General features: G+C 39.3%; 1 protein-coding gene across 16 annotated transcripts in view; it reads left to right on the top strand.

The window, feature by feature from the left end:
- The window catches only part of TNS1 (tensin 1), a 249,366-nt gene that overhangs the window by 66,813 nt on the left and 156,319 nt on the right, over window positions 1-26,234 (top strand). For 9 of the 16 annotated variants that reach the window (XM_063288844.1, XM_063288855.1, XM_063288854.1 and 6 more), the window contains exon 1: window positions 4,888-5,274. The exons of 4 other annotated variants lie outside the window; for them this stretch is intronic. In XM_063288844.1, the coding sequence (XP_063144914.1) occupies window positions 5,248-5,274 (27 nt within the window). In that variant the 5' untranslated portion in view covers window positions 4,888-5,247. Of the gene's footprint in view, window positions 1-4,887; window positions 5,275-26,234 lie in introns of those variants that run through there. 3 more of the 16 variants (XM_063288852.1, XM_063288845.1, XM_063288842.1) reach the window with 2 other exon arrangements.

Here is a 26,234-nt window from a genome sequence, read left to right as displayed (position 1 = left end):
CCATCTGCTGTACACTTTGGTCCAGGGGGAGAAGTCAGCTTCAAATAGGCAGGGTCAGAAAAATAATCATCTTGCCTTGGAGAGGATCCCTGATGTTTCCTGTCCTCACAAGGCTTGCCAATTGTAGCTGTAGATAGGAAGAGACCTTAAATGGCAAGGAAGGAAACGGGAGACATAAAATAAAGAGCTGGTCATTGTATATACATTCTTCACTGAAAAGGAGAGGGAAATGTTGACCGTTGCTGAGAGCTGGTAGGAGGCAATCACAAGTTTTCTCAGATGCCTAATGACACAGTCCATGTTGCTTAATGTTGCCTGTGTTTAAAGTTAAATTAAACCAGTCTAATCCAGACATGACAAATCATGAAACCATGACATCTTTGGTCATTCTGTGCAAGCCTGCACCTTGTTTGGCACAGACATGAAGCAACTGCTCTCTACAATGTTTTTTATATATGCATTTATGAAGTGCTAAAAGTGCTATTGTTTCTAAAAGTACTACCATGAAAGTCTTGTTGTAGCAAAAGCAAGAAGCAGCCTTGGACACTTCAAAAGCTATCATATTTATTATGACTTGTAATATTCTTCTTCATCCAGTATTTGGAGTATTGTACTGAGAGACAAAAATGTATGCATGATTCCCCTCCTTGGCTGAGGCAGTTGGTAGAAAAGTAAGAGTTCACTGAGGAATGAGAAGTAAGTATTGACAATGACCATTCAGTAAAGATAGTGGCCGTTCACAAAACAGTTGTTGTCTATGGATGTTGCAGACACTCTACAGATATAGCAGTTTACATATCAACTGCAAATGGTTTATATTTAAAAATAGCTTGCATTTACAGTGTTAATATGAATATAAGATATTTTAGGGAAAGGAGGAAACTAAAACGAAAGGAGGGTCACATGAAAAAAAAGCAATAGCATGGTTTTTATGTTCTTATGATTGTAGAGGAAATGGGCAGCAGCCTTTAAGATTAAACAGAGAGGCTTAAGAGTAGAGGTGGGAAAAAAACAAGAATAATATAATAAGACTCCCAATGTGGTAAATAATAGGAGAATTAACTGAAATGTTGTCTGTTTGCATAGAAAAAAAAAAGGAGTGAATTCTAACTATATCTCATCAGCTGAAATGCCAAAATGTGCATAGTGCCTGAACATAGGAAGAAAAGAAATGACGGGAATTTAAAAAGTAGTCTAAGTTTGTAAATGAGAACAGAACAAACAATGCCATTATCAAGAACAAGAGATAATGGCTGAAAAAGGCTACAAAACAAGACAAACTGAGAAGCTCAGTTTAGTAGACAAAGTTTGAAAAACAAAGGGGACAGATTTTCTAGTAAGAGAGGGCAGAGAAAATAGCAGAGATAAGGAGAGGAGAAGGAAACAGGTATAAGTAATTGTTATATACACTGAAACTGAAGATTAAACTGATAGATAATGGGACCCCATATGGGAATATTAGGAATAAAGACAAGAGGGCCTAATACTGATAGAAGAGACATGTCTACAGAAAAGGAAAAGATGCAGAAAAGAGGATGAGAATAGATGTATAGCAGACTGTGAAAATAAAATAGGAAAAAATTGCATTGGTAGTGAGGAGTGATTACTAACGAAAGTAAAATTGTTTCATTTTGATCAGAGTCAACCCAGTGTCTGTGAGAAGGAAGCATGACCTTTACTGAAAAATAATCATAAGCAAAGCAGACTTTATATCAGAGATATTCTGCAGAAAAAGTACAAACATGTAGCCAGTGAACACTTGGAGAAAGCCAGGGTTGAGGGAAAAAAAGATGCCATAGTTGAGCAAAATAGCCAAGCCAGAAAACGCAGAGGTGAGCAATGAAGTTGCACAATCCTGAGAGGAAGTAACTATAACAAAAGATTAAAAAGTCAGGAAGTCAGAAAAATCTTGGGGTCAAAGCAGTCGAAAGGAACAATATATGAGACACATCTACCGAAAAGGAAAAGATGCAGAAAAGAGGATGGGAATAGATGTGAAAAGGGATATAATCGATGTAAAAAAGGAAATAGATATGAAAAAGGGATATTACATGCGATTTAAGAGTGGAAAAGGAAAAATAATGTACTTACCAAGGGAATGTGCCTACCAATAGTATCTAGGGTGTGATCAGCTGAGTGATGGTTTTAGTCTTCTTTTTTGAGGAGGTATGAGGAGAGAGAATATACTTCGATAACTTAATGGTCAGTTTACGTACAACTTATGGTCAGTCCAAGACTAGTGCTCAAAAGCTTCCCAGATAACACAAGATACCACCTCTCTCATCTCAGGAGATTCTGTCCATTTGGCTTCCAGCTTGGAATGAATGCAAGCAATTTTGCCCATGAAATACCTGGTCAGACAATCACAACTTTCACAGACTAGGTCTTCTGGCCCATGTTTGCCCAAAATGGTCTGGGGCACTTTAAACAGCATAGCTAGCCAGCAGATGTTTTGCCTACATCTGATGCATGATCAGCAAATTGCAGGCTGCAGACAAAGAACAGCAGGGGTGTCTCCAGAGGCAGATCCAGGTTTGCACATGTATGGCACGATTCAACAGTTATGTTCTAGGCAGATCAGAATAAAGGTGAAATGGAGTAATAGTCTTTGGAAAAAACAGGCAAAACAATCTAAACACAAAGGGAAAAGATTGTGGAGGAGTAAGTTACAAGGTAGTGAGATTTGTGAATATTAATTTTATTAACCATTAAAACCTGGGAAAACCACTGTATGAGATATCTGGTTTTCTTCATCTTTGGCTTTCTTCATTCATATTATCCTGGTATGTTAGCTGTCCTTTTCTAAATGATGTCATCGTGATCAAACATTCTGCATGGAAATGCCATTTTCAAGACTTTCCAAGGAAGCTGCATTTTTCTGCAGCCTCTCATGAGTGAGCTCAGGAACAGCAGAAATTCTTTCCTGACTTAGTAGGTTTTTAAAAATCTAAAGAAATCTTCTTTCTTAGAAACATTTGGCTGCTCTAGCTTTTATAGGCAGCCATCTCTGAGTGCCCCTAATGTTTAAGCCACAAGTGGATCCAGATGTGCAACAAAGTCTGTCGTAGGGATGGGAAGAGGAGGAGGCACCCGGAAAGCTTGACTCATCAAGGCTGGCTGTGTTTTGGGAAGCAGGCTTCTAGCCAGGGAGGGGTATGTGTGCATTTTGTGTAGAGGGGTGATACGGTGTATGCTGAGTGATTCCCCTTCAGCTGATGGAATTAAAAACTAGGCAGATGAATAAACAAATAAATGAAGGAGGGGGCATTCCCAATGGTATATTTTAGAGAATTGCACTTAAAGGAATTTTGCTGCCCAGATACTCGAGCAGGTTTAAAGAAGCTCCACGGATTCTTCCTGATACTCAGTGTACTATATGCTAGCATCTGTCCCAGCTAAAAGGACGTGTTCCAAAGGGGTTCCTTCAAATTACAGTGGCATAGGTGTCTGGTAGCAACTCGGTAATGTCAAAGTGACATTGCATGTGTGATGATGTCATCAATGATGTGAATTCAATGGTGTGAATTATGTAACATAATGGAATCTGATACGATTTTTCTTGAAGATTTCAAGGTGACATCCTAAAACAAGCAAACAGAGTATTGTTCCTTGTCAAACATTTTTAATTGCAGCCATGGCCTTCTGTAGGATTAGCAGTTAAAGTTCCTTTGTCACAAAGGACTATCTGTAATGGACAAATCTGTGCTGGGAACATATTTGCAGGCAGTAAAAAGAGATTATGGTAAAAAAAGATGAAGCTTTGGTGTGTAACAAGAAGTTTGTCCTTGAGAAGTGCACCCTTTCTATTCCCTCTCTCTCAGACTTCCCTAAACTTTAAGCACCCAGTCTTCATCTGCATACATTCTTAATAACTATGACCATTCTTAATTCTACCAAGTGGTCTAGGAATAGCAAATATCTAATCCTGCAATTATGGCTTAAGGAGGAAGACACTGTGGCTTTCTCAGTTTTTCGGCATACAGTCTGACAAGAATTGATAAGCAGATACATAGTTGTATATGTGTGTATCTTTCCATCATTCTCTATTCTTCAAGGAGTAGTTATGAAAAAAAATGACAGGAAGGTATGCTTGGGGTGCCTTTTATGACTAATATGTGTGTATATATTAAAAGTGGGTCATCTGCTTTTATTAGACCAGAATCTACACATTTTAGGCAGAGTTGATTGTTATTCTAAAATTACTAGAAATTTCTATGGTGGCCAATATATACAACAAAGAGGTTGGAGAACCCTTGCATAATAGGTAGGGAGGTAGGAAGGTAATTGAGTGGGTAACATCAGGGAAAAAAGTGTTCGGGCTAAATCTATTGGTCTTATTTTTGCAGGAAAATTAACACATTAAATATGTGAGCCTCCCATCTGTAATCAAAAGTCATCCAGTCCATTCTGGCTCCTCATAACTCACCTCCAGCTTTGTGTGAGCACATGTATAGTGCAGACCAATTTGAGTTCTATGAAAATATGACTTTCTGAAAGGGAGGGTGGGTGGTTACTTGCCAGGGGTCTCCCAGCCCTGTCAGGACTGGTAGAACCTCTCCTGCATGCCAGGCTTTCCAGCCTTATGTCTGGACTGCCTGATAAGGCTCAGACAGGCAGCCAGTTTGCACAGGACTCTTGCAATGTTTTATTTCACTCCCCCTTCAATCTATTCTTGTTATCCCCTCCTTTGACTCCCACCCTGATTCTTCCTACAGGCTAGTTTATGGATGCCATGCCCTTTAAAGCTGAGGGAGGGGAAAAAAAAAAGAGCCCAGCACAGCCAGTGGTGTTGTTTTTGGGCGTGTGTGATGTTGTACTTGGACAGCGATGCATGGAGGGGGGTGGGTGGGAAGAGGCTGTGCTAATAAGGTGGAGATTGGAAAGGAAAATCCCTTCTGAGACAGTTCTGAAAGCTTTTTCCTTTCTGCTTAATCACTGCACACTGCTCTCCCAAGCTCACCAGCCCCAAAAGCCTCAGGCGAACAGGTCTGCTGCCCTTTCACCAATGTCTGAATCCAAGTCCCTGGCTTCTCTCCATTTTCGACTGAATAGTGTGTAACGTCTTTTTCCTCTGCCAGCTTTGACTAACATCTTCTGCTCAGGTTAACTTTTGCACAAGCAATGGCTGGTTTTTGCTCATCATGAAGGAGGGAGAAGCTTAACTAAGGTGAGATCAAGAGTTTCCTGTCCCCTTGGAGGTAGTCACCATCTTGGAGGTGACCATTTTAAATAAAACAGCCCAGAAGGATGGATTTTGGCAGTGTAATGAAGCAGGTATTGTTCATCTGTCAATTCTTTTTCCTGATTGTCTAGGGAAGCTGGGGAAAGCAGCTGTAGAAGGTCTGGGTAGTTGCTTATGAAGAGAAGATAATTACTCATTTGAGATCCTTGGGTCCTGCTCTTAAAAAAAAGTGAATTTCTAGGGGGCTGGAATCAGACAAGGGTGGTACAATTCTTTGTGAAATGATGAGATGTTCCAAAGGTAATGGGACATTCTAAGGAAGTAGTAAACTTCTGGAGAAAGTTTGGATTGCGGAGGTTAGTTTAAATTGGCATTGGTGCTTGTGTGCTGGGGAAGAGTCAACTACTACTAAGCTGATTCTGCCCATTGAAAGGTTGAGAAAATAATCATGCCCCATGGGAGAAACAGTTTAGTTGAAAGATTATGTTCTGTTCCTCTATTTCTCTTCCCTAATCTATTTTCAATTATGTGCATTTGTGTAACTTTCTGCTGGAGCAGCATATCCCTTCCTTGGCATTTAGAAACGATTATCTGTCTTTCTGCACACTCAACTCATAGCATCACCCCTTATTTGAAGTAAAGCAATGCCAGGATTGGGTAATTGCGGTTTTAGCAATTGCTGCAATAAGAAGGTGAAGAGGAGGAATCAGGAGCTGAAGATGAGTATCTTCACTTAAGCTCTACTCCTCTACATGTTTGTTTATTAGCTGAAGATGAAGAATGGCGGCAGATTATTTGCAAGGATATGTGAGGTTTGGCAGCAAGCAATAAGGAGAGAGTACCAGAGATAGAATTCAAAGTAATATTCTTCCTTGTTGCTAGGAGTTCTGATTTTTTCCAGAGTGCTTAAAATTAGATAAAATGTGTAGAGCAAAGTTAAATTTTGATTGACCATAAATCAACACAACATGGAAACATGAATACACATTACTTACTGAGCTTGTTTATGTTTGAATAAAAACAGAGTTGCAAAAATTTTTAGGATTGTTCATTTTCTCCAAGATTGGTGTGTTAAAGCAGCAGGCATAATTAGGAAATGTTGGTGGCAGGATCAGTATGACGCAGATAATTGGTAGGGTTTTTTTTGTTGTTGTTGTTGTTGCAGTTGCAACAAGCTGAAGTTACCTGTCACGTTTTGAAATAGCTCCACATGTAGATCTGTAAAATGCACAAAATGTGTGAATTATTCACATTCATATCAGCTGTGTTTTGAAATAATAGGTTGTATAACTTGCTTCAGATTTTATTACAATCATTTCATTAACCAGGCTGCAGACAGCCACTATTCAATACATGTTATAACCAACTTGTAAAACTATCCCTACTTATATGCTAATGAGAGCAATAAACTCATTCTTAGTATAATCCTGACTTATGTAGATACAGAATAATTTTGCCCACTCTTCAGATTGGGGTGTCCCTTGGTAGAGTCTCTTTTTTTCAATTTTGGCTGCCATTGAGAATACTTGATACTGCAAGTTCAAGAATCCTGAAGCCACTTGGAGCATGAAATGGAAGAGTTTTCAGTTCCACAGCATGGCAAAAACCCTTCTTGAGTTTAGATGCTCTCATTCTCTCTCGAGGTATATGCCACTCCTTAGCAGCCAGAAGAATGCAATAAAACATCTGGCTTGGTTTTGCACTTTAGGGTAGAACTTCAGCACAGATGTATTTAGGTTTCAGCTGTTCTTTGAAAAAAGAAACAGTTCTTGTAAGCCTAGAAATGGATACATCATTCTTCAGAAAAACAAAACAGAGGCCACAGTTAGAAGCTGTTAATGATTGGCCAGAGGTTGCAGAAATCAACAAGCTTCAGGCAGAATATGCACCGAGTATGCGAAAAAGAAAAGGAATGTTTAATGACTGAACATTTTATGCAGGAATTCTGGCCACATTGCAGAACAAATGAGTTTCAATGCAAAACCCGTCACTTTCAGTCTTGAGGAGAATCATTTTGTTCAGATGAAACACCCTGCACTGAGTATTGCTAATACAGGCTGGGATTTGGAGAGACTAATTTTGTAGTTTACCTGGACCTTAGATCCAGGTGTAGGCAACCTAATGCCCTTCAGACGTTTTTAAGTATTCCAGCGGCATAGACAATAGTAGTAGATTTTGAGAGTCAACATGCAAAAACATCTGAACAAGATTATCCAGCCCTGGCCTAGAAACCATAATCCACCTTTATACTAAATTGCAAGTAGGGCTTGCTTTGTCTGGAGCTACCATAGCTTTTTTCTATTTGATGGAGGAAATTGAGTTCAATGGTATTATGGTCCTGGCCCTGATTTGATTCTAATCAAGGCTCATGTATCATGGTATGCTCAACCTTATAAGGTTCTGTAACCTTATAAACCGTATATATATATATAAGGTGGAAGTATACGGCAAGGAGTGAAGTGATGCTTAACTTTTAGAAGCTTTAGTGTAGTTTGGGCTTTTCCCAGGTTCCTAAAGTGGGCTAAAAAAGGGCAAGCTGCAGCAAGTGGTCCAAATATTTAGCCAAGAGCTACACTTATTTTAAACAAATCTGCTTTGGCAATTAAAACAGGGCGGTTGATGCATTGTTTTGTGGAAGGGTGTAACATTAATGAGACTTCCTGGGGTTGCTGAAACTCTTTCAGAAGTTCCGTTCCAAGTTTTTTTTTCTGCCTGCTTGGGAAGTGTTCTTATGTTGTGCTTACTTAAGTTGAACTTTGATATCTTCTTTCCCTGTCCCACTATTTACTCTAGCCCCTGGTGTCTGCATTACGCCTGCTCAGAATCAATGACTGATATTATTGAGTATTAATAGTGGTATTCTATATCTGTTCTGAGAGAAAAATAGGCAAGGGTCTTAAGTATTAGAAAGTATTCCACTCTGTTGAAATGGATCTGGCCAATAATTGGAATGGTGATAGGGAAGAAATACCAGACACTAGAATTATCAGGCAAGAATCTAATAAACTGAACAATTAATTGGCACACAGAGATTGGCACACACAGGGGAGGGCTTTGCAGTCTGCTTCTGTTATAATTTATTCAGTGACACAAAAGCTTTATGGTTTCCCAAAGAAGAACCTCAAAAGGTGTTGGTTCTGTCTTGCCCCCTTTCTCTTATGTATTGGAAGAGCCATTAAGCACACATCATGTTAAAGGTTTCTCTGTACTAACACTTCTGAGCATAGCACAAAGCCTAAATGCACCTCTGTACGATGAAAACCTACTTACATTTAGGTTCTTTTTACCATTCATGTCTTGAAAAATCATGGTTTTATATTTCAATCATCCTTTCTTGAGCCTAATGCTAACCACTTTCCCCCTAATTTCTTATTAAAATATGGGAAGAAAATTCACTCTGCCTTTTTAATTTACTTTTCATTTCCTTCAGTTCCCTTCCCGTTAGGTATGGTGGTATAGCAATCTTCTGTAGGGAGACTGGCACTGAAAAATGTTTGAGATAGACTAGTGGTATTTGCCTCTGAGACAGCTCTTCTTTCACAAGCTTGCTGGTTCTTGCAGTATCTTAGCTCAGATCAAATATCCTAAAATTGCTCTAGATTGGAGGTTTACCAGAAGTGTGCCTGCTTACTCCCAAGGGTGCTTAGGTGGATTCTCTTTGCACCTCCTTATTTTACCTGGTAAATAGCATGTAATTTAGAAAGGAGATAGATTTTTTTTCAATTATGTTTTTCATATTCACCCAATGCCCTCTTGTTCTTTGCCTATTTCACACCGTATCTTCACTTCCCTCTTGCAGATGTGTACAGTGTCATAGTTTATGCAGGGTTTAAAAAAGGTTTGGAAAGAGAGTTTTAGATCTGGTGGAAGCATAGCATCTCTTTGCTACTCATGAAAGCCAGACTTTTTTTTCAGATTTCTGTGTGAGTCTGGAGAAAAACGTATCTCTGGTTTCAGGGGTCCACTCATTAAAGCTAATGCAGTTCTTAAAATGTCTGCATCTTTTTTTTCAGGCTCATGTGGAAGTTCCACATCTTTTTTTTCAGGCTCATTTTATACAACTACTGGTTTGTGTTCAATCTTGCATTTTGGGGAAGGTTGTTGAAAAGGTAGCAGTGTTACAGCTGCAGAGAACTCCAGAGGAAGTGGATTATATGGACCTTTTTCAGATGGAGCTCAGGCCTGGGTATGGAACAGAACCTACACTGGTTTCTGTTATGATGACTTGTGACTGGTCCAGGATAGGAGAACCTCCAGGTTCTGCTTGATCTCTCAGTGACTTTCAATGCCATCTATTGTGATATCCTTCTGGACTGACTATGGGGAGCTGGTGTAGGGATGCTATTCTGTAGTGGTTTTTCTCCTTCCAATTTGGTGGTTCCAGTTGGTGGTAAGGGGGAGGGAGCAGAGTAAGAGGTCAAGATCTGGGGCCTCTGTTGTGGGGTCTTGTAGGGGTCAACATTTTCCCTCCTCTTATTTAACATCTACATGAAACCACATGGAGAGGTCATCATCTAGTCTGGAATTAGGTATTATCAATATGCAGGTGATGGATAGATTGATTATGTACCAACAAGTTGTTTTTGACTCCTAGTGACCACGTAGATAGATTTTCTCTATGATGATCATGCAGGTGATACTTGGCTGTATATCTTGACTCCAGGCCAAACAAAATATATAGTTTAGGTTCTGTCCCAATGACTAAAGACTAAAGTGACTAGATAGAAATGAACAGGCTTAGACTGAATCCTAACAAAGCAGAGTGGGTTTGGGTGCAGAAGCCATTTGATTCCAGAGATTCTGTAGACAGTAAGGAAGATGACCTTGATGGAGATAAGTTGGAACCATTACCTAGGCAAAAGAGGCTGAAATATTTCATGCAGAACAAGACAGCATTCGGAAGCAGTTCAGAAGACACCTCCCTAATCCACTGAACTATAAGAAGGAGGAGGGGGTACAGCACAGACTTGCAAGTTTCTGTTATTATAGCCAATCTCAATAAAAGTGATTTTTCTTTTCCTGTGGAGTGATTTCCTGGTCTGGTCTACCTAGTGACAGATATTTCACCTTTGGCTCTGGATGGAATTATGCTTCTCCATGCAGAGATGGTTTATAAATGCTGGGTTGTCCTGGACTTACAGCTCATGTTTGAAGAGCACATGGCAGTTGTGGTTAGGAGGGGTTTTGCAGAGATCCACCTTGTGCACCATTTATAGCCTTTTCTGGATTGGGAAGTTTTGCTCACTGTAGTTTATATCTTGGTCTCCTGTTTGAATTACTGCAGTTTGCTCTATATGGGGCTTCCCTTGAAGACCACTGAGAAACTTCAAGTGGCTCAGAATGCTCATAACTGCTCAAGCAGTTATCTGTACCAATTGATTTGCTCAAGTAGCACCCCTGTTTTGGGAATTGTGCTGCTTACCAGTTTGTTTTGAAGATGCTAGTTGTCACCTTGAAAGCCCTTCATGGTTCAGGACCAGAATATCTGTGAGGTAATCTTCTCTACGCATCCTTTGAGATCTGGAAGAGAAGATTCCTTCCAGGTCCCTATCATTATGAAATGTCAGTCATAGGAATCCAGGGTCAGATCTCCTCCTCCTTCTTTGGAACAATATTCTTCCTAATATTAGACAGGCCCAGACCCTGTTCATTTTTTGTCAAGCCATCAAGATCTAGCTGTTTCAGTGGGCCTTTTCGGCAGGAAGGGTTGTTCTTGTCTGGCATGGGGAATGACTGTGCATATATACCTATGATTGTTCCTTGGTGCTTGAAAGGTTATATTGTTATATTGTTGTGTTTTAGTATTCAATCTTACTACTATTTTGGAGGTTGGTAAGCCACTCATGATTGGAATAGCATATTAGCTTAGTAAAATAAATCAGTCAGTCAGTCAGGGTATTTTTTTAATAAATAGCAGAGAGGTCCTAGGCTTGTGTGAGATCCAAAGTGCTTCTTCCTAATACTTTGATATGCTCACTCTGTTAAAAGCTTCAGTACTTTCATGTCTTGGGCTTACTTTTCGTCTGGAGAGGAAAGGCAGAAAAATCTTTTCCATCAGCCAGTCTGCTCCGCAGATCTTTCTTCTTGGTCCTGCTTCCTCCTGCCTGGTCCTCAGCTGCAGATTCCTCCTCCAACTGTGTCTGGATTCACACAGCAGCCCCCTCCAATGAGCTGCCCTTTTATATACTTTCACTAAAAGCAGACTGCCTACTCTCAGGTGTCTTAATTAGACAGGAAGCTTCTAGGTGCTTATGTGATACTTTGCATAGTTTTGACAGGTAGGCATCCCACCTCTCAAGCTTTATAATCCTGTCCCAGGCAGGCCACCCCATCTTGTCACAGTTCTCTTCAATAAAATCTAGCACTCCAGTCAATATTGTGATGCGTGAGCATTACGGTAATGCAGAATTCTTAAGAATCTGAACTTACCATGAACAAGAATTAAAATGGTTTATATTGCTTATTTTTTCCTGCTGTTTGTCTCTTCTGCCACTGGGAGTGGCTAACATGCAAGCACTTACTATCAAGCCAGAGTTGGAAGCTGAGAACAAACTATACCTTCCAACTCTGGTTTATTGGAAGGCAAACAAGGCAACATTAGCCTTATGCTAAATAAATAAGATATTGTTTCTGAGGTTCAGTTAGACACTCCTAAAGCAGGAAGGGCCAAACAGAAGTGATCAGTCTTGTTCACACTAACCCAGAACTGGTCTGATTTGCGAGCTGAACTATGATTGGCTTTTTCAATTTTGTGATGGCAAATTTCATACCGGTGAAACAAGGCATTCTCCATATCAGAATCACTACACAAAGTCTTCTAGAGATGTTGCCACTCTTTTTCTGGCTGGTAGGAGGTTCATGTGTTGAATTGCTCTAGCGGCTTGCAGCTTTTCTCTTTGGTCGTCTTTTCCATAAAAAGCTGTCTTGGTGCAGCTGCTGCCCTGGCACTGTTCTCTCTGACAGCTTAAGGTTAAACATGTGAATCTCTCACTTGGAGTTGTGTGCTGTGTTAAGTTTATGAGGTGGAAAAAATGCATTGAAATGCTCAGGGGAGAATGCATATATTCCATCTGCATGGCCCAGTACATAGGGTCATGCTGTTTGTTTTATTACACAACCAGGGTGGGAACTAGATGGCTAAAAAGCACACTGGCTGGCACTACTGGGAGTATTGGCAAGTCTGTGTCAAGTTATTGGACAGGATTTGAGTGGATTGGATGTGATCCCTTGCCTGAATTTCCAGTAGGGTATATAGATCCAAAAACTCTTTGCAGCCTAGGAGGGAGGAAACAAGAAAATGGGAATATGCTCCAACTAAGTTGCTGAACCTGGCATCATCAGAAAGCTGACTTGGATGTGGTCTTTGGCATAGTTTCTGTGTACTGCCAAAAAGGACACACTGATGCAATTTAATTTTTCATTATAGGATGGACATGTTTATTTGTTATATGCTAGCACAGAGGAGTTTCAGTTTGCCTGAAAGCTATACACAAGTTCAGAAGAAAATAGAAGCTAGTTCACTTAAGGATTCCTAATGTAACAAAAGTGCAAGAAGCTGAAAGTTTGAAAGAATACTGAAAAACCACAAGATAGGTGCTGTTTTTATTTATACAGTGCTATCAGAGTTCTTGGGTCCAATGCATCATGAGCAAGACAGACAGCCCCCCCTTTCCCATTAAAAAAAGGGGGAAAAAGACCAAGTAGCTAATCCAAGAAGTTACAATCCAAATCTTCTGATCTTTAGAAGACAATATAGGGGAAAGTAGGGGAGAAGGTTTGGTTGGACGTCAGAGATTAAGGGGTTAAAGCAAGGCTATATTATGTGAAGGTACATTGTGAACAACAGATATTCAAATTAGTTGCATGTTTTATAGAAACTTGGGATAAGAATGTTAGATTCTGGAAAATTAGCTTAATTTGCACCACAGACCTCCAAAAACAGTTATTGTTATATGAACTTCTGTTGGCCTGTACCAACTGGATAAGAATGTGGAAAGTAGGAAGGTATACAGGTAATCTTCACTTAACAACCATTCATTTAGTGATGGTTCAGACTTACGACAGTGGTGGGAAAAACTGACTTATGACCTGTCCTCACACTTAGGACCATCACAGCATCCCCACTGTTGCATGATCATGATTTGGGCACTTGTCAACCAGTTCACATTTATGACTGTAGCAGCGTACTGTGGTCACATGATCGCCATTTTTGACCTTCCTGGCTGGCTTCTGGCAAGGAAAATCAATGGGGAACTGCATGATTTGCTTAACGACCACATGGTTTGCTTAATGCCTACAGTGATTTGCTTAACGACCGCTGCAGAAAAGGTCATAAAATTGGGTTGGATTCGCTTAATGACTGCTCCACTTAGCAACCAAAATTCTGGTCCCAATTGTGGTTGTTAAGTGAGGACTACCTGTACAGAACATGGTTGAAACTATTATGTAAGATCAATTATATACAATATAAAGAGTGGGAAAACATATGCTACTGGTAGAAGAGTTATCGCATTGATCAGCCCTTTTTCTCAGTCTGGGATTTTGCTTTGAGTTTTGTGTGTGTGAGTGAATGAATGAGTGAAGGAAGGACAGGTAAAGCCTGCTTTGTTGGGGATGTAAGTAGCATTCCCTGAGGCTGTGTGCTGACCTGAAATAAATGGAGGAAACTGACTCTGACTTCCTAACTTCATACGATATTTCAGCATGTGGTTTGCTGGGGGTCATTGCTCTGCTTGGGAAATAAGGTTCAGCCTGGGAAGTGAAGTCCTCAGGTAAGGCAAGTGTTTGAAACTAAGACTTCTCCCTCCCCCCTGCCCTTCTTGCCCCTTTGCCACCCACCTGGTAGTTACTGCTTGAGATAAGTCAGACCTGGTAAATCATTTATCTGGAAAGACAGACATAACAAACTCTGGATCCGCCTAGTTGGGAGAATTGGAGCAAACAGAATTTCATTAGCACATGAAGTAGGCTAAAACTCTACAGTGCCTTTGTCATCTCTTTCAACATTTCTTCCAAAAGTTAAAACTCCAGGTGTTTGGGGTGAGTGTGTTGAAACATTACTTGTGAATTTTCAGATCCATTCTAAATGTCAAAAGTTTGCATAGCTTTCCCTTTGTAAATATCACCTATGGTTCATAGCACATATTGGTTGCTAAGATATAATAATCCTGTACCTGCGCTGTTAATGTTTCTTTAGAATCTGGCTGGTGATAAAAATAGATTTTGGGGGATTTGTAAAAGGGATATCAGACTACTTTCCTAGCATATATTGAGTTTTGAGATTCTGCAAGAAGTGGTATAAATGGGAGTTACTTTTTAAGCCTCTAGAGCCGTGTTTCTCAACCGTGTCAACTTTAAGATGTGTGGACTTCAACTCCCAGAATTCCCCAGCCAGGGGAGTTCTGGGAGTTGAAGTCCACACATCTTAAAGTTGACACGGTTGAGAAACACGGCTCTAGAGAATAGACAGGCTTGGGATCTGTAGATGTTGAAATGGGCAGTGGACATTCCATAACATTTAAGCAATCTTGAAAAGAAGCCCACAAAAGTTGCTAGCCTGCTGAAATGTTTCCTAGGACTCTTTCTGACACATATCCATGTGAGTCATTAATGGCCTAAAATGGACATAGGGATCAATGGGAAGAAAGATTCCCAGCCTGGTCACCTTGAGATAATTCCTGGAACAGGCGAGTGGTTATTTACAAACATTTTTTGAAAAACGCTCTTGCTTCCACTTGACATTAAATAGAAATAATTTTCTGTTTACAAGAAAGAGGATGAGTGGGAAGCTGTTTGCATAAGGAAGAGGACGAATGGGTAACTGGATGACAGTGTTGGAAGAAAACTCCCTAAAGCTTGTGTTGTATGGGCAGAACAGGGGGCTGTTGGCCTGGAGATCAGAGAAGCAATGCCCTGGATGTTCATCTAGAGAACTATTTGAAGGGTTGGAGATTTTTAAGGACAAGTTCCTTAAAACTGCTATTCCTGCTATTTCCATTGTGTAGTATAGCACAAGTATAGCACAATGGAAATAGCAGACAAAATAGATCATATTTCATGAATTAATTTCAATTTAATTAATACATCAGCTTCTGTTTCCTTTTCCTAACTGCAGTAGGACTCAGGCTAGTTAAACTGGTTTCTTAATGGTAATGCTAAGAGCTTCTATGAGGCATGCACAACGTACAGGATATGAGAACGAGAGCTTATCAGAGAATGGGATCTAGCTGTTGGGCTGCAGAAGGAAAAGGCCACATACACACATTAATTGTTTTTATATGAATTTGATATTCAGCAATTAGAGGAGGCAATTTTTCACAAAAATAAAGATGAACATGATATATGTTGGCACAATGTTGTCATTTAAAGTATTGCTAGAGTTGCCTCTTAAAAATTGAGTGAATCTGGGTGGGAATGTCGTTGCTGAAACCTGGGAAATTGACTGAAGAGCAGGAAATACATCTATAAGGGAAAAGTTCATTTCCACCTCCCATGAAAATATTTACATGAACTGCCTCTTGTTTTACAGATAGGTCAGCTTTTAAGTCTACAAGTGTATAAATATAAGTCAGTTTATTAGTTAACCAATAGGTTTCAACCTGAATGGAAGTGTGATACATGCATATATTTCTAAAGCAGTAGCAATCCCACCAAACTTATGATCATATGGCCTCAGTAGAGTCCTTCATATATTTTTAATTTATTGCTGTTATTTAGAAAGAGACATGAATGGATTACTGGTAGTCTGTATTATTTCATAATCTGCTTCTGCTTTGTTCAGAATCCGATGTTAGCAGTTCTTGGAGATACAATACTCGTAGGCTGTGTGGACCACTTGTCTGGCATTCTTTAGCAGCTCTTTACAATAAATATGGTTTCCTCCAGATCAGCTGTTCCATACATATAATCATAGGCTGTCTTTAAGGTAGGTCGCTGCAAGGAGTGGATTTTGGTAAACAGTTGAGGCAAAGCGGCAGGTTTCAGATCAGGGGATCTTCTGCAGACTTCGGAATGGATGGGTCCAAGCCAATTTTCAGCGTCACCCTGTGTGAGTACCAAGGAGGTACTTGGAAAACTTTGCCTTTTTAGGCCTGGGAGCCAACAGCAGAAAGCTGAAGGTCCTGGCAGCGAATGAAATGCCTCCTCTTATGCAAACAGTGATTGGTAGGGAGCAGCCACTTGCTGGTGTCTGGTTTAAGAGAGCACAACAAATGGGAGGGTTTTTTTTAGGAAGCATTCAGTTTTGCTATTTTGTGGACACCAGAGTTGCTGGGTGAGATGTACTGTATAGCAATCATGTTGTTTTGAAAGGCCAGAAAGCAAAGCACGGTGCTGACAGCAATTGCTCCTTCTGACCTGAAGCTTCTTCTTACCATTTCCACTGACTTTTCTGAAGGAGGCAAAAGACTTGGGCTGAACAGAATCCTCTTTGGAGTTTACATTATCGTTCACCTAGCTCCTGGATCTTGAACTGTATCACCTAGTTCGTGTTTTCTGTTAATATTTAGGGAGACCAGAGGTCCAGTCACAGATCTTCAGTTCATCATGTTTGGTCTTTAAAAAGCAGCCTTGTTTTATTCTTGCCTTGCAGGAGTCAGGGTATCACTAGCTTTTAAGGAGGGCTTCCATTATGTTAGAATCGGTAGCTAAGCAGAGTTTATGTGAACCAGAAAGATCCTTTCCTGACATTTGATCGCAAAAGAGCAGCCTAATAATGGATGTTGGCAGATTAGCTCAAATAATAACATGAGAAGGAAAAATAAAACATATGCTCTTTTTTCTTGCTTTTTCTTGTAAACTCTTCAAATTTTGATCTGGAGTAAACAGCAACTTCCCCATGCCATTTATAATGCATGACTCAAGTTCAGATGACAGCTTTTGAAGCGCTAGTAATGTTTTATCAGTCATCCTGAGTAAAATAAGTAAAAATATCTATCCAAAAAGAGTTAGGATTCCACAGCAGGCCAAGTTACAGCTTGACAGGAATTAAAAACATTGAAATCAAACATAGATCAGGCCAGTGTCTTAATGGGAGATTCTAGTGGCATGGCTGAGTCTGTTTTATTATTTTGTTCCCTAATAAGACACACAAAGGAATGCAGTGGATTAATCATTTCAAAATATAAACAAGCGACACTTTAACTATGGCATGTACCCTTGCAGTAGAGTATTGTTCGGTTTACTGATGAAGAGTTTGGTATTAATAACATGAAAGCTCTTTTAGTTAAGTGCTGATTTGCTAATGGACTTGTTGAACAGCTGGTGGGAGATGGTGCTGCTGGTGTATGAAAGGATTCCAGATATTTCCCTATGGCAGATTTGTGTGTAAATTCCTATGTGTAGATGAAAGAGGTTGGGGGCAAGGGGAGGCATTTTCTTCATTAATGAATAGATATGGCAATTATTTTTCACTCTAAATTATTTAGCTGTGGTTGTTGCTGGAATAGTTCATCAAGATGCACATAACAAATGAATTATTAAAGGAAGATTGAAAAGGGTTCAGGTGGACCAGAACCTGAAGGTGGAGGATTTCAGGAAAGGGTTAGAAAGCAGGATGAAGAATAGGGCTATATCTGCCAAGAACAGGCATCCCAACCTTTATCACTGGAATTCTGGCTCCCTTTTGATTTCATAACCTTTAGCAGACACCCTTGCATATTTCCAGACTTTTTCTCAGATATTATAAAAGCCAGAAACTTGCCTTTTTTGGGAATCATAATGTAGGCTGAGATTCCTAGGGAGTAGAATTCGGGATTGGAATGTACACTCTGTGCTGCACAGCACCTATGGAGTCATGCTAAATGTATGTAATTACGACTTTGTTTCTCCTCCTTTCTGCACCTAAATCATTACTGTATAGCCTTCAAGGGCAGAAGAAGATAGGTGGAGCTTTATGTGGTTCTCCAGGCAGTTTTGTGTCTAGTCCTCCAGGCTGTTTGTCGTATTTTGGGGGATGGGGGGCAGATAGTAATTGCTGATGCTGTTCTTGTACTTTCCTCTCCAGTTAGATTTAGATTCTCACAGTAGCTTCCTGAGCGTGAGGGACAAGAGGTGAAAACATCAGCCTTGGTTCCTGTTATTTTATATATTTGTACATATAACAAGGAAACAGCCCCTTTGCATACAAAGGACGTTTTTTTGAGTGCAAGCAACCCTTTCTACAGTGACTTGACTCCCAAGGTTTCCTGTGGGTTTCTCAAGATCTGTAAAACCTTGCGTAGCAGGGAGTTAGAAATGGTGGATGTGCTGTCTTTTTCAGAGAAATTCATCTACCATTACTGAGTTGGAGAATTTCCAGTGAGCAAGATATCCTGACAGTTCATCATTCTTTGCAACAATTCTGATTACCTTCACATTAGAGCTTGTTAGTGCTGTTAACATGTAGTTTTTCCCACAGTTAATTGGACGTGGAATTAAAACATAATTTTAAACTGCAGGTCTTACAAGACTTTTTTTTTAAACAGTGGGAAATAACATGGTTCTATAATGTTATATCTACTTACTGGTCATTTATATTCAGCCATTTTTTTGCTTCTCTGTTCACTGTGGTCGGGGATGAAAGTTGAATTACACTATAGTGGGCCAACTTCAGTCCCTGTTGGATAGGTATTTATGACATATGTCTTCCATTTTTTTTCTTTTTAGAGGAAAATATTGTTTAATGGAAAGGAACAAAAACCTTCATTTTTCATATTTGCTAATGAAACCAGCTGTTCCAAACTAAGATAAATTGTGTGGGCTCATCAGTATATCCTACCTCTTAGCTAATAATAATAATAGTCACAATTCTCCTTATCTCTTTGTATAAACATGCCAATCAAATCATCCCCCTTCTATCAGTGCTGGGCACAAGACTGTGTGCTTATCACAATGTACAGAAAAGGGATGGCTGTGTACATGATCTTGTTATGGACCCTGAGATTCCTATCTGCTGTCATCATGGCCTTGTGCCTGCACTCACGATTCTTTATCTTGCATTTAGGCATGCAAATAGTTCAACCATGTGGCTGTGTGCTGTGTTGTATTAGCCCTGCTGGGTAATAGCCTCTCCCCTCCCCCACCAAAAGAAATGCAAAGAAAAAATCCCAACAGCTAACAAGACACTTTGCTTAGGGCCAGATTGTTGTCACTGCTGCATTAAACAGTTTTCATATGACATCATGTACGAAAGCATAAATTCAGCTGAGCCCCTTCTCTGTCCCCCAGCACACATATATTCCTGTTTCAGATCTTCAAACAGGGGGAAAAAAACTTAGTTTGTAGAATTCACATCTGGATCAAATTGAATCTGAATTTGAATGGTGCCTGGCTACCAGCAGAAGAAAGGTGTCAGAATTGTCTGGCAAATGAAGTCACATAAACTAATGATGCATTAGGTGAGAAGTGATTGGTCATGAGGTCACCAGAAATGCTTGCATTTTTGGTTCTGAAGGGAAGAAGATACAGAGAAAGCAAACTTTCTTTTCTATTTCAAATTATAGTCTTCCTGCCTATCTGTGGGCTGCTCAGGGCCTGTACCAAAATAGCATATAATAATTAAAATCTGGTTAAAATACATAAATAATAGTTAAAATCACAAGTAGCTAACCCAAAAGGCCTAAGTGAGAAGGTGGAAAGAGTGGGGTGAAATGCCTAAGGGACTGTGTTCCATAAAAATATAATATCTATCTGTGTAACGATTACAAAATCTTCCATCAACTTTTGGAAATTAATATACTGTAATAGTGTGTTCCTAGACTGGTAAAGATACAGGCAAAAGCCACATATTTTTGCATAAAAAAGAAAATGATTTTGTGACTTATGGTTTTGATGATTAGAAAGAATCGGTTATAGAAAGAATGGGATTATGATGTAATCTTAGAGAGGTTTGATTAGAATTGTATGTATAACTGCCAAGAGGAAGATCAGAAGCCATGTCTTTATAGTTCTTTACATGTTTTCTGTTCTTTTATTTTTGCTTTCTTTTTTCTATCTCCTTTTTTCTTTGTCTCTTTTTTCTTAATTTTCTGCTTTTTTCTCTTCCACATTGACTATATCATTTTCTTTGAATGTACTTCTTATTATATATATAAAATCTTTTAATAAAAACTATTTAAAAAAAAAGATTCAAGAGACCAGTATGTGAAACAGTCAGTTGCAACTTTCTCTGTTTTCAGTAAAAAGACCTGCCTCCTTGCCAGATCATAAGAAAGAAAATAAAAATGTCTCTGTTTTAATGTTGTTGTTGTTGTTAATTGCCATCGAGTCATTTATGACTCATGGCGACCCCATGTATAACAGAACAAAATGCTGTTCGGTCTTGTGCCATATGCCTGATTGTTCCAGTGTTTGCATCCATTGTTGCTGTGACTGTATCAATCCATCGCACTGAAGGTCTTCCTCTTTTCCGCTGGCCCTCGACTTTACCAAACATCATGTCCTTTTCAAGCGATCGGTCTTTCCTGATGATGTGTCCAAAGTAGGAGAGTCTGAGCCTAGTTATCTTCACCTCTAGGAAACATTCTGGTTGTATTTCTTCTAAAACTGATTTGTTTGTTCTTCTGTTTTAATGTAGGCAGGGAAATATTGGTTCTAAATAGAAAATAGTGCAGTTACTGGAATTCTTGTAACTCTGTCCCATTCATCTCTAATTGACCTCACTAAAGAAAACTCTTGGGGAATCATGCTTGGAAAAGAATCATTTTCAGTTCATGCAGCAGCCAGAGGGCCTGACAATTAGTTGTGTGGACATTTTGCGTGGAACTGAATTGGTCCTGGGACATTATTAGCTTACCAATAGCCAGGTGAGAAGACTTCAGAAACAGAAGTTATCTTTAGGAAGGTCTCTTCTAGTAACTGTAGTATCTAGACAATGTTTTTAGTGAGATAGGTGATCCCCTCAAATAATCAGGCCTTAAGCTGCTTAGGGGTTTAAGGCTAAAGCCAGAAGCTTGAACTGTGCCTAGACACTTGCAATAAGTATAAATCTTTCTATATAGAAATAATATGTTTGTGGTATTTTGTATTGCTTAGCAGCCAAACGAAGCAGTATTTTGCACCACTTGAAATATCCAGATACTCTTTAAGGGAGCCCTGTGCAAAGCACATTGCAATAGTCTAACTGTGCTGCAACCAAGGGAGACCATCGCCAAAGCTGAATAGTTTAGGAACAATTGCGGCATGTGCTCTTGTGGAAATGTGCTCTTGTCAACAACCTTGACTTGTTGCCATCTGGAGTTCTAGAGGCAGCTACGTAGGCTCAAAAAGCACTCCCAGATTGGGTACTTGCTCTTTCCAGGGGAATGTCATTAAGAAAGACTCAATCCCAATTGTCCAATCTGGTTTCCTACTACACAACAAAATTTGATCTTCTCTGGATTATAATTTTAATTTGTTTATTCTCATCAAACCCATTCCTGATCTTAGATAACAGTTAAGGAACCCAGCTCCATATTTTCTAGACAAATTCATAAAAACTGGGATTCAGGAGAGTTGATCCAGTACTTACTGAGATAAACTGGTTAGAAAAGCTGGGTTCAAACAGAAAATGACACTTTTTACTTGTCCATGTATCTTGCAAAATTACCTCCACTGTACCTTGAAATGGCTGGTGCTGGTATCTGATAACACTGAGCTGGATAAATTAGGAGTCTAGCATCTTGTTTTAATAACTCAGCAAGCATACTGTCTAGGGTGTGGTGTTTCAAAGAGGGCGGAGGGGAAATCTCTGTAGATCCCAAGCCACTGACTCATTCTCTGACTCAGGCCAAACCACCTCAGCTCCCCATGTCCAGAACATGGGGGGAAAAGTGTGGCCCTATTCAGAAAGCAGATTTTAGGCCCTTAGTAACAGAAGCATACAGTATAAGAAATTCCCAAAGAGTGATGTCATGAGTAATGACGGTGAGCAGGAGGGGGCCTCTATCCAGGGGGGAAAACGCATGCATAGTACTGAGGAATTAAGCAGCCATTCAAAGAGACACAGATCAGGCCCGCCTTAGCTTTTGGGGTTTATATGTCTGGGTTTTTCCCACGCTTATTCAGTTTGTTAGGATTCTGTTTATGTAGCAGTAATAAACACTAGAGAACTACTCCTCGTCTCAGTGTGTGTCTCACTGTTAGGACAGGTACTTTTATGTGAGGCTTTAATTTTGCCATTGCCTTGCCAAATTTAGAGAAATAGTGAAGGGTTCCAGATGTCATGGTCTTCCTTTTGATACCCCCCTGTATTTTCCCATGGCTTCTACTAAAAATACCATTGAAGGGTAAGGAGTAGACTAGCCAAAGGAAGACCAGCCCTACAATATATTTTGCCTGATGGTGTTAGGAGCCTTCAATCTGGAAGCATCTTAGGTGTGTATCCTTGGACTATAGGCCTCCTCTGTTCCAGGGTATCTGTTTTTCTTTCTTAAGATGTCCCATTTCTCAGATTTACATTGACATTAAGTATTGTTACATTGTCAATCTGACATCCATAGATGTATGGTTTCAGAACAGATCTATAATGTAATTGGTATTATTTGATCTTGGAATGGGAATATCCACTCAAAGATTTGAGCATTTGAAGGCTCAGGATTGTAATGGAAAAAAACAGTTGAGAAAATAATCCATGCATGGAAAGAAAAATTAATGCAAAAAAAAAAATCCTGTACTCATGTTATTATAAACAAAAGATTGTCCAAGGCTGTAAGAAAGTACCTCATGTATAATGAATATTACAAGATAGAGGCAGATTATTGGGCTTCTGCAAAGAATTCAGAGTGAGAGATGTTGGCAAACTGCTGATGGAGGCATTACAGTATACCCAATATGAAGACAGATGGTAGATCAAAGAACTAAGGATGTCTGGGGAAGTCAGTAGAGTTGGAGAACTTCAAGTTTGCAAATATGCACAAGTTTTGCCTAAATAGTGTATCTATGTACATGAAGGAATGAATATACAAGGCAAAGGAGACTGTGAAACAACTTTTCTTTTCATTTTGGGAATAGTAAAATAAATGGAGAAGAAATTGAAGTTGTCAACGATTTCATTCTACTTGGACCAACGATCAATGCCAAGGGTAGTAGTAATAAAAAAATCAAACGATGTATCATGCTGGGAAAATCTGCCATCTAAAGTTTTCAGAAGTAAAGATGTCAGTTTAAAAACAAAGGTGCGTCTGACTCACGCTCTGGTCTTCTCAATTGCCACATATGCCTGTGAAAGTTGGACATTAAAAAAGGGAGATAGAAGAAGAATTGATGCATTCAAATTGTGGTGTTGGTGAAGATTACTGAAAATACCATGGACTGCCAGAAGAACAAATAAATCAGTTTTAGAAGAAATACAACCAGAATGTTCCCTAGAAGTAAAGATAACTAAGCTTAGACTCTCATTCTTTGGGCACATCATCAGGAAAGACCGATCGCTTGAAAAGGACATGATGTTTGGTAAAGTCGAGGGCCAGCGGAAAAGAGGAAGACCTTCAATGCGATGGATTGATACAGTTACAGCAACAATGGACGCAAACATTGGAACAGTCAGGCATATGGCGCAAGACTGAACAGCATTTCGTTCTGTTATACATGGGGTCGCCATGAGTCGTAAATGACTCGACAGCAACTAACAACAACAACAGACCCCAAAACTCAGTAGATCTTAACTTGATTCTCCATCCTGCAGAACTGCTGTTTTCAAATCACCTTTATCCTGAAACTGTTACTATAATAGCAAGATCTACTTTAAACTGATGTCCACATTCCCTGTGGGACTGGGACTTACTACAGGTGTATACTCAGAATCTGATTGTTTTAATCCAGTGTTGTACTTCAGTGAGACACCATGCTTTCTTCCAGATCACAACACTTTAGGGCAGTACCCTATTCCAGAGTGGGATGTGTAGTTTCTCCAGTCTCAGCCCTCATATCAGAAAGATAATTCCCCCTTTTAGACAGATCATCTTTCCATAATAATTTCAGGCTCTATTTCTACAGAAATAGAGAAAGAGTAGGGAAAGCATAGCTGAATATTGTTAATATAGAGCTGTGAAAACATTTTCTTAATATTCCAAAGGTAAATAGTATATGGAGGCCTGCCAATGGGTGCCTCACCAACACTTTGAAGGGCTTTGAAAGTATCAAGATGTATGAGGCCAATCTGATATTTTAGAGTTGCAGTTTCAAAATGGATCTGTACTGACACTGTGAGAATTTTGATCTATTCGTACATTCCACTGTTAGGGGTGAGCAGTAAGGCAGGCCTATTTGCAGATATTAGCACCTTATTTATGATAATGAAAACCCAAGTGGAGTGTGACACAATTCATAGAGATCTCTCCATACTCTGAATGTAAGCTTAGAATGATGCACCATGTATGTAAAGGAATATCTTGGGCAAGTGATCTTGGGGTCCAATACTAGAATGAAAATATCAACTCAATGACTAGTGGTTATGAAAAAATGCAAAATCCATGTTAGGGTTTATTTGGTAGAACTCCAGTGTAATAATGGAGTATCATTTCTGTAAAACTATAGTATTGCTAGATCTTGAATTTTGTATACATTTCTGGTTGCCTCATCTCAGAAAAGGTATCTAGGGTGGGACAAGTTATAAAAAGACAAAAAAATGCACAAGAAATTGGTTCATTTTTCTTAAAAGGGAAAGTTAAATCATTTCGATCTCTTTTCTAATGGCAAAGAGGAAATAATTTTAAATGAAATTATTGATGATAGAAAGCCAATTCTTGCACGCTTAATTAGAGTTTGGGGTAATCTAGTGAAATTAAGGCAGTACATTCAACAGTAAAAAATGAACTGATTTGTGTATCTGTAATAAGAAAATGGGAGTCAACTTTGAGATTTGCATGCATGTAATAGAATAGAGTGTGAAATTCTTCACGTATGTTTAGGGTATAAATATAAGTCACTGGTTGCATTGAGTTCCATTTAAATAGAAGAGATATAAACAGGTCCCCCCCCCAAATTTCATACTGAAACTATTTTTTCTAATCTTTGAAAAGAAGTATAAACCAGATCTGATGGATTGTTGACTTCAGGACAGTTTTGGCTCCCTTTTCTCTGAAAACACACATCACTTGGAGGAAAACATTGATTATTGCACCTACAGTATATTTGAATTTTCTCATAAGAAGCTTCCAGGAATTTTCCATCTAGACACTGGCTGAGATAATTTTATTTTAACAAATTTAACTGATGATGATACTTAGCTGGGTAATGAAAGGTCTGCAAGCAAACAACCAAGCTCAGAGAACACCAAGAACTCCACAGTTCAGCCCTGAGCTACAGATATGATCTTCTATTGGAACAAATTTAGCAAACACCTTACTTTCAGGGCTTTCTTTTGCCCTGCCCACATTCAACTGAGAAAATTAATGGGCTGTTAAAGGTACCATTGCTGGTTGAGTGATAGAAATACCTGCTCTGCTCAGAAGTTCACTGTATGGCCTTGAACAGGTCTCTTGCTCTTTCAGCCTAGCTCTAATTGATTCCAAGGGCTGCAAAAATGAATCAAGGAAAATAATCCTAACACTTTAAATTAATTTTTCAATGCCCATTTAATGTTGGATGTGCATTTTCCCCAGCTCCATGGTTGATGAATTGAATGAACGGCCTGATTCCAGTATGTCTAAGATGCAGATAAATGTGATATGTTGAGACAATGTAATAAAAAGTGCTTACATTAGATATGTTGAGCTGAATCAGTGACAGTCATGTTTTTATATGCATTCCGTATCAAAGAGTCTGGGATGTTTGGACTTTGGTTAATACTTTCTTAAAAGCTTAAGAGCTGAACTATCCACTGAAAAATCAACTATCTTGTTGAGAAGACAATCTGTCCCATTCTGCTGCAAGGTGACAGGATTTTGGAGACTGTGTAATGAAGCAATTGGTGACTCTTTTAATCTTGCACTCTTCAAAGATGTCTCTTATAAACCTCAGCTAGAAACATAGCAGGCAGAGCATTCTGGGAACTGTAGTCCAACACGTCTGGAGACCACCAGATTAATGAAAGATGGAATTAATGTTTGGTTTGCATAGGAGCTGCATGCTAGGTTGAAATTCCTCTGCTGTTTAG

The sequence above is a fragment of the Candoia aspera genome, chromosome 1 (genome assembly GCF_035149785.1).
Source record: "Candoia aspera isolate rCanAsp1 chromosome 1, rCanAsp1.hap2, whole genome shotgun sequence".
NCBI lineage: Eukaryota > Metazoa > Chordata > Lepidosauria > Squamata > Boidae > Candoia > Candoia aspera.
This window is presented reverse-complemented; position numbering and strand designations above follow the sequence as displayed.